At 33.9% G+C, this 9,641-nt stretch overlaps 1 protein-coding gene across 2 annotated transcripts; it reads right to left on the bottom strand.

The window, feature by feature from the left end:
* Window positions 1-4,107: 4,107 nt before the first annotated feature.
* On the bottom strand, window positions 4,108-9,133 carry LOC106475862 (transcriptional regulator Myc-A-like). 2 transcript variants are annotated; one of them, XM_013936538.2, is made up of 3 exons: window positions 8,995-9,133; window positions 7,169-7,867; window positions 4,108-4,672 (listed from the first exon to the last, which is right to left on the bottom strand). In XM_013936538.2, exons 2-3 carry the CDS (start codon window positions 7,833-7,835, stop codon window positions 4,122-4,124), a joined length of 1,218 nt encoding a protein of 405 aa, XP_013791992.1. In that variant the 5' UTR covers window positions 7,836-7,867; window positions 8,995-9,133; the 3' UTR covers window positions 4,108-4,121. The 2 variants fall into 2 exon arrangements, with proteins under 2 accessions (XP_013791992.1, XP_022235583.1); XM_022379875.1 differs by having other exon boundaries at window positions 8,991-9,133.
* Between the last annotated feature and the right edge of the window lie 508 nt (window positions 9,134-9,641).

Consider the following 9,641-nt stretch of genomic DNA (forward strand, 5'->3'; position numbering starts at 1 on the left):
AACCAAAATCAATTATTTCCAATACTGTAGTAAATAACCAAAATCAATTCTAGGCAATACTGTGGTAAATAACCAAAATCAATTCTAGGCAATACTGTGGTAAATAACCAAAATCAATTCTAGCCAATACTGTGGTAGATAACCAAAATCAATTCTAGCCAATACTGTGGTAGATAACCAAAATCAATTCTAGCCAATACTGTGGTAGATAACCAAAAAAGCCTATAATTGGAAGATTCTTGCAAAAATCAAATTTCTGCCAATATTTGGCGGGAATACCACCCACTGAAAGCATCCTTGACCATATTTAGTAGCATTTTAATTTTCCTTTTTAATTAACTGTTATTCCTCCCGAGGAGTTGTTTGGTTCAGTTATATTTCTGTTGGTAACTCTTATAATCAGAGTACAAGTTCTTTAATAATCACCTTTGATTCGATACATTTGAAGGTTCTAGTTAACTAAAATTCCGCTTCATGATATAGTCGCTGCTACCTCTGCATCGTAGTTATTTGGTTAACATATTTCGGTCACTTCAAAGGTTAAAGGCAATACGTCCACTTCACCGGAAAATCCTGAGTGAGTTTGGAAATATGCCAATCAACACAGCAACGTAAGGACGAAGGTAGCTCGTCGATCCAGTCTGCTGTTTAACTTGGAAGGGTCGTTACAAGGTGATCGGGTTTTCTGGTCCTTCAACTCCCTGTCCTTTCAGTGAGTTCCCAACTGCTGTATTATCATAGTGAACGACTTGACCCAAAAGTCGCGTGTTTCGTGACGTATTTCATTGTTTTGTTCCGAACAACCACGCAGATTTCAAGTGAAAACATATAGTTAGATTATTCACGTAGTTTTAAATAATGTTAAACAGTATTACAAGATTAACACAACTACAGCGCTCGGAAAATATGGGCTTATTAAATATTCACGTGAGTGACTGTAATATACATTTGAGATTTGTTTATGTGTTACGACACGTTATTGGTTGAGTATTATGAAGGAACAATTTCTGCACACGACACACTCATATCTTTCTTTGTTTAGAACATTTAGTTTCTGCTATCCGTTATATAAAAATGTGCAAGTTAATATAAAATAATTATGAGAAATGATAGATTTCTTATAAAAATATATAAACAAGCCATACAATTTCAGAGTGCATTATTATATTTATTGTTCAACGCATGCGTAAAAAAGTTCAGAACATGATGATTATAACAAAAGTTAATTAAATATTCTAAGTATTCTGCATAAATCAATGATTATCAACATTTAAGATCTCTGTTATGATAACGACTAAAGCTTAACCACTATTAAAAGTTACAATCTTACGACCAACTCTAGTGAACAACACTGTCTCCACGGAGAATTTCATCTCCTGCTTGTATGATCAAGTTTCAAATCGAACTAAATACAAATAACTTAAGAAATGATAGAAAAGCTGATGTGATACTTGCATGAAATAGTTATCCAAGGATCTCTACGGTTTCTTTGTTAGGACTAACGAGACCTGTAGTGATAGTAGTTTAACTCTAATATCGTTCGTAACCAACCGTTTTTTTATTAAACGCATCATACACACAATACAAAAAACACGATTCCCCTAGAACAATGGTCCCCGATACGTGTATCCCTGGGGGGTAAACGAGAACATTTAAACATTAAAAGAAAATAAACTCGTGTCTCCAAACAGTAAAGCTGTCTCGACGAGTTACCAGTGTATTCCACTTGTCAACACTAAACGCTTGCATATTATCGACCCACCCTTGAATTACTTGCCATTTAATCAATATAAACCATAATATAGTTTGTTTTATAACCAATTAGGTCTTGAGAGGTCTAAGGGATAAAACGGTTGGGAACCACAACTCTAGAAAATGCAATAAACGCACAATTTTTTTTGTCAATCTACTAAACAAATTATTTTCAAAATACAGTTATTAAATGTATAACCTAAGATTGTTCAACTGATACACGTTTAAAAAACACACAAGTGCAAAGAAAAAACAATTTATAAAACAAAATTTAAACACGCGGACTACAAAAAGATATTTTACAAAGTAACTTGCATGAAAAAAAAAACAACCAAAAGTTCTTTATTAAAATTGATAACACAACAAAAGTTAACACTATTCTGTTTTCAAACCCAAAGACTATTAACATACAAAGTTTGCTAAGCTCTGTAAAAAAAAAAAACTGTTTCGTTTCTGCCCCTACTTGGAGATTGGAAACAAAATTAAACTTAAATACTGACAGTTTACTGATATACGACTCTCTGGTATAAAGTTAACAATGGCGTGTATTTAAAAAAAACATGCATAATTTTTTTTCATTAAAAATTAATATACCCTAAAAAATCTAGCCAATTTTTCACGGCCAGTTAAAACAGATATTTTATATGTTTGTATAGGTTAAACATGATAACATAAAACACCACGAAAATAAAATTACCAAAATATATTCAATACCACACAGTTCCAAATTCAATTCCATCAATGCAGTTATGATACAGTTACAACCAGTATTTACATTTATCTAATGTCAACAAGATATTTAAACTTTCCTAGCAGTATTTCCACACAGAAGAAATTTCGATAATCTTGGAGCATAAACACACACACACAAAGAACATTGCTGATACTCTCCTGAGAAGTCGCTACTGAGTGGGATTTTCAAACAGTTTCCTACGTCCTGGTTATTAAAAGTTCCTATCACAATACTTGTAGCAAATGGGATTATTTTACTGAAAATCCACAATCCTCAGCGAACATAATAACAAACTTCCCGACTAGTGAAACACATCAACAAATACCAACAATGCAAAAAAAGAAAGTATAATCGAATATTTTTGACAAACTATATAGTATTCCACCATAAGATCCTCAAGGCACAACTGACGTCAATCTAAAAAATAGTGTTACACACAAAGTTTATTTTGTAATTTGATACACAATGATGCTGGAACATTTTTGGTAATGGAGGTACCAGAAACCATTTTATCCCCCATAAGTCTAGCCAAGGAGGCTACAGCACTCCTAATTTCGACGTCCTTGCCGGAATACGAAAACCAAATGATAAAACAATAACCTACGCGTGTAAATGCCATGCAGGAATTAATGTAAGGCGGTACGTTAAGATGGGCAAGATTAGTAGTTTTCCAGAATAGCTGACATTATTTTGTGAAAGGTCACAAATTTACTAAGGTTATTACAGTGTAAGTGGTCAAAAAAATATATTTATTTTAGTTATTGTTAAGGAGCTTCTAGAGCGACACCTCACATGAAAGAGCTTGAACAAGTAGTCATGTGACAAGACACGAACTGGATGGATAGCGACAAGTTTAAGTATTGGAAATATGGACGAGGACGTCTTTTAAGATTTTTTTTGGTAATGGAGGTACCAGAAACCATTTTATCCCCTATAAGTCTAGCCAAGGAGGCTACAGCACTCCTAATTTCGACGTCCTTGCCGGAATACGAAAACCAAATGATAAAACAATAACCTACGTGTGTAAATGCCATGCAGGAATTAATGTAAGGCGGTACGTTAAGATGGGCAAGATTAGTAGTTTTCCAGAATAGCCAGAAGAACGCGGGTAATGTTGATAGGTCAAATGGTGTGCTGGCATCTTTCCATTCTCCCATTTTGATCAGTATGTTATAACTTTAAGGTTCGTAATTCTCGATTTACGACACGCGAATTCTGGTAACTTAAAAAATTGTCCGAAAAAACAAAACAAAACAACTTATGTAAATAAGATACGACCAAACCATTTTGTCTATAATTTCCTGCGACTTTCTTTTTATCTCATTTTACAAACACTTACACGTAATGTTCCTTAATAACTAACTATAAGATGCTTGCATCTTAACGTTTCTAACTCCCAACTAGCGCCTCGCCATCTTTAAATGAATAATTTCCCCTGACCTTTCAAAATCCAAGAAACATACACGTTAAAGTTCTTTATTGATATTGAGACTAAACAACTACGTAGTTTTATTTATTATTTCTTTATACAAAATTGACACTGTGCTATTCAGATTAGGTCTGAACATAATATATATATTTATATATACTTCTAGAAAAATCAGGCACACACATGGTCAAGTCAACTATTATCTACTTATTTTTTCGTTCTAGCTAAACAAGCCTTTTGTAACCGGTGAAGCCTTCTTTGTAGCTCGTTTCTTCTCTGAATATGAGCTTGGAGTGTCCTTTCTAAGCGCTGCTCATTGCTACTAAGCTGGTTTGCAAACAAAGCAGCTCTTTTTAAAATAGCTACCTTTGGAGCTTTAGGGTTATCACTGAGGTCTGGCACTTGCTCGCGAAGAGTTTGAAACGCTAACCGCAAATCGTCTCTACGCTTCCTCTCCATACTGTTGTGCTCCTTACGTCTAACTGGATCTTCCGAATCCGAAGATGACCGGCTGTGGGGAACCGGTCTGGACGATCGGACTACACTACCACTCATCCGGAACTTTTTCTTCGAATTCACGGGGGCCACTGAACTACACGAAAACCCCGAGTCGCTACTCGCAGAATCCGGGGATGCTGGACGTTTCATCGGCTGGGTTGCCAGCCCCTTTCTGATAGGACAGGCCAGGTTCCGTGGGCGTCGAATGTGTGTAGTGAGATGTGCAGTTCCCTCTACTGATACCACGTCAATTTCTTCGTCTAAAACAAATTTTAACAACTTCAGATTATTTTTTATAATTTAGATTTGAAAAAAGAAAGAGTGAAAGTAAAAACAGTAACACCGTAAAATATAATGGCATTATATTGTTTCAATAATTCTCAGTGGGCTTTCAAAAACAACAACAAAACACTACTTAAATTATAATTATCAAGTATTATCACGACATTTGTAAGCTTCTTAAAGTCCAGTATCGTATTTTAAGTTCTTTCAGTGCTGTATTTAAAACTGTTAGATTTATAAAATATGCGGTGTTAGCCTAACGTGAGGCATTACAACATCTTTTCATCTATACTATAATATACTCACGTGTGTTATACGTGAAATAATAAAAGTTTGTTTAATTGAAATCGGGATTTGAACTTTATTTAACTACTACAAATCGACCCAGACATGAAGTAGATGATTTCAAGGTCATGCCGTACAGAAAACTGTCAATCACAGTTACCCTAATAATAGCATCGCCGCCCTCGCTAGAACATTCACCGCCAAACGGTCATTTTTTATCACCAGATCTCTTGGCTTCTGTGGCAAGCCTTCTCACTCTTGCACATGCTCCGTGATTTCTCTCCTGTCTGTCACTTTAAGGGGCAGGTACCCCGACATTATTAGACCTTATGACACACTCATTTTTGCTTCTGTGGGTTATGGTTACTGTTGAAAAAAAAACCTATTGTTTTTAAAATGGCGCGCAGCCCAACTTTACTGTCAGTTTAATTAATAGGTCTACCTACGGTTGGTGTTTGGGTAAATTACACAACTGTATTAATTGTATTGCTATGCAACTCTACCGAGTATGTATACAATTTATTAAAACTAGGAAATAAGTACTACTAACATGAACTGAATAATTGGTGTATCGTTTTGACACCTTAGTTCGATATTCCTATTTCATTTCTTAGATAACACAACAGTTAGCTCAACACTCAATGAATGTTGACACCTTAGTTCGATATTCCTGTTTCATTTCTCAGTTAACGCCTAACAGTTTGATTACAGTACATCATCCTTTCATAAATATTTTGTAATACTCCATCTTATAATGTATACGTAATTGTTAACATAAGGATTTTGTCCCTACATTTATGTACTATACCATTGTATTTAGGTTTAGTAAAGTTTATAGCTTTCCATAAATCATATCTTTTCCTAAAGAAATAGTGAACAAAGTCTGAAAACACACCCGATTACTCCTCCTAAACTATTAGGGTCGGAATTTTTTAAACACTGCAGATTTGTATCAAAACCACCTTCTCTGGTTTTATCAACTTGCCTTAGGGTCGGCAAGTTGAATTATTACAGCTTATATAACAGAACCAGTTTCTTTACTATCTTTATAAACCTTCCACATCGTTATGAGATTGATTTGTTTTTCAATTCACATTCATTAGCGAATATATTTCTATTTAAAAAAATAAAAAATAAATTCAGCTAAACCAATGCACACGACCTAAGCCTCTTATGTCTAATCCATTGATATTACTATAGCAACCCACCACAGAGTTAGTGTCATCGAAGGTCAATAGGTGGTGCAACAAGTCTCGACACGTAACGTGTGTGAATCATGGAATAGCTAAGTCATTTTTAGAATGAATCTAACTTTAGCTGACTCATGTTTGAATTAAACTTACATGTTGGATAAATACTAATTAGTGTATAAATATATAGTTGCTTGAATAAACTAAACAGTTCAATAAGCCCAATATATTTTTTTTCAGTTTACGTTCCAGCATACAAAACAAAATCTAGCATGGATCACAAGTATATTGGAGGTTTTTTGTTTTTTTCTGTGAAATGAATAGTCTAGATTTATTGTTATAAACTTTTCTACAAATTGCTTTAGCTTAGGTATTTAAAACTTAAATGGCTAAAATACTATGATTTTACTTACAGTTACAAAAATATTAGTTTGTAACGGATACTCTTGTCAATTACAACGTAACAGAATATATTTATATGTTCTCAACCAAGTTCGTTCGTAACACGTAATCATCCCATCACTGCCAGTTTACTGACTCATGACGCAATAATGCAGCGGAGCAAAACTTCGTCACTAAGGCGTGAAAAGTCGACAGCATCGCCAATTGCCGCCAAGAAATTTCGCGCCAGAATTGATACCGGTGCCTTAATTGTTTATTATTTTAGAATAAATAAATAAATGTATTATAATCAAAACAAAAACCGCTTTAAACAATCTAAATACATTTAAGTAATCAAAAACGTTTTACTACTCCGAATTCTATATAATCACTAACCAATATTAACACGGTTACAAATGTATCAGTAAGTGAAATTTTTGTTTTCCATAAATCAATGTACGTCTAATAATTTTAGATCAATTTGTAATCCTATTCATATGCTGTAAGTATACATACATATTTATTATAATGATTACACAAGTTAAAACATTAATATCGAAACTGTTACTATTCTTAAATATAAAACTTTAAATATGAATTTAAAATTTGTATTATTACCTGAATCGGACTGGGCGTCTGAATTTTGCTTCGAAGAAAGTGGTGGATCTTTTTTAGTGGCTTGAAAATAACTGTGATCGGTCAAAAAGAAACCTACACTGCACGATAACACAGTTGAAGGGTCAACACAATCACTGGCCACTTCTTCTAAAGGAGTCGAAGGTTGGTTTCCGCGGTCAAGTGAAATCGTTTCTCTAGTTCTTGATAGATCTGCTTGACCTACACTAGCTTTCGTTGATACATTACTATGGTCTGCGTTATCACTTTTGTAAACGCAGCTCCCAGAACACTGACCAGACCACATGCAATCATGACGAACTTCGGCCTTTAAGCCTTTTTTCTGTTTTACCTGAGCAAAATCACTGTGTAGGCCTAGCCAAGTACAGTTACTATACAGCCCTAAATTTAAATAGCTAGGCTTACAATCAAATTCTTCTTCAAAACTCAGCGACTGATCGTATTTAAATGGAAGGCGATAGTCATGAGCTATTTTTCTGTCTGGAGACAAGGGTGGAGTGAGAAGATCGAACTTTTTCCATATGTCCTCGCTTGGCGTAGAGGTGTTGTAAAATTCTTCTATTTCTCCAAAGCTACAAGAAAAGTCATCTTCGCCAAGAGCTGAAATACCCTTGTTAACACTAAAGCCGGTATCCACTAGAGACGGCATTCTGTTTCAGCTTACAGCTTCTGAATCATAATCTATTATAAAAAAAACAAACAAACTAAACGTATATGCAAGAAAAACTACAAAAAACAACAAATAAAAACAGATCAAAATTGACCCAATATAAAATAACAAGTATAACCCTTAAAAATACATTAGTTGCTTATTGCTTTAATAATAGTAATACTACTAAAAGTATTATTAGTAATTATAATAATAATAATATTATCATATTTTAATAATAAGTGACGATCACCATAAGTTTATTTTTCGAAATTAAGCAGAATATTGATACGGTAATTTATTATTTATTAGAATGCTTCTGAATACTAACATTACATAAATTATCAGAAAAGGCAAGGCATGCAAACAAGTTATCAAGTAATTTGAAACATGCCAGTTTAACTACAAGAGTTTATTTCCTTGTAGTACAATCTAAACACTTCTTGGAATTGTTTGTACTGATAGTGCAAGATTACCGTGATAACATTGGTATTAACAAGCATTAGCTTACTTTTAGTCTACTAAAGTATCACATTTTAATTATACGTAAATTATCTAGAAATAATTGCAGTACATAAAGCAAAAATATATCATCCTAATTTGAAGGGTTATGTCCCTTTAATTTCCGATTAATAAAGAGCTGAGACATAATTTCATACCCCATCAACAATAAGTTATTGGCTGTGTAATTTTTGTTTAAAATACAACTCATAGCCTTATTTGCAGTTCTTAGTTATGGAAAACAAATGTACTAATAATGCATAAGTTTACATACCAAACTAAGGCTTAATGTGGATTTAAAACGTGCCGAGCATAAAAAGTTATGAAGCTGGTGGTACTGTCATGAGTTAGTCTTACCAAACTAGTACCTAAATGTTACTAATACACGTAAACTTTGTTCATTAGATTAACGGTTGGATCTAAGCTATATCTGGTATTACATCACTTACTACAATCACACTAATTTTAGAAAATAGGATGTTTTAAAAGTATAAGTGTGTAACAAACACGCACGCATCTTTGTAACTCGCCTTGGATACACCCATAAAATGTACCGGCCGGTTAAATCACATCACGTGCTGTTCGTTTAGCTGACAAAGCTTTAAATCAAAACTTAAGAAACAATAACACATAGATCTAAATAAGAAAACATACATACTATTTCAGCAGTCTAATGACGTAAGCTTTATGCAGGAACACAAGGAAATATGAAATAGCCGAGAACATTTACACTAACAATGCACCATTCAACCAGCATCTTAATATCAATAGCTCCAACTGCATTGCTAACTCAAGTTGCAACGTAGTAAAGGATTTTCCTGCGGAAAAAAGTATCATTTCGCGCTTGTTTAACGCCCAAACAAGAAATACAAGTGAAGTACAAAGTAAGTTATAATGGACTTATAATATGTAGCTAGCTGATGTTTTACAAGGTTTTATGACTAATACCTTAGATTTTGCTGTGGATATGGAGGTTAATTAAGTTAACAGAAAATGAGAACTAGTTATCTTATCGGAGTAATACTAAGCTGCAGTGGAAATTTGCGGTCGCACACGGCGGGAAAGCAAGTACGTGGAACTTGATGAAGGCACGTCGTATCAACTCACCTACCACGTGCTCTTGCTGAAAGAGCGTGAGTAACGCTGTATAGCGAGCATTTAAAATGACAGTGTAGAGTTGATAATAAGAACAGGTTTATCTTGGTTCATAATTTACTTTTATTTGTATTTCGTGCCTTGCTGGATTACAAAACTAAACCTTGTAATTAAATTTTTACAAGACGCTACAAATAAATGGTAATCAAA

This window comes from Limulus polyphemus, unplaced genomic scaffold (genome assembly GCF_000517525.1).
Source record: "Limulus polyphemus unplaced genomic scaffold, Limulus_polyphemus-2.1.2 Scaffold9312, whole genome shotgun sequence".
Lineage (NCBI taxonomy): Eukaryota > Metazoa > Arthropoda > Merostomata > Xiphosura > Limulidae > Limulus > Limulus polyphemus.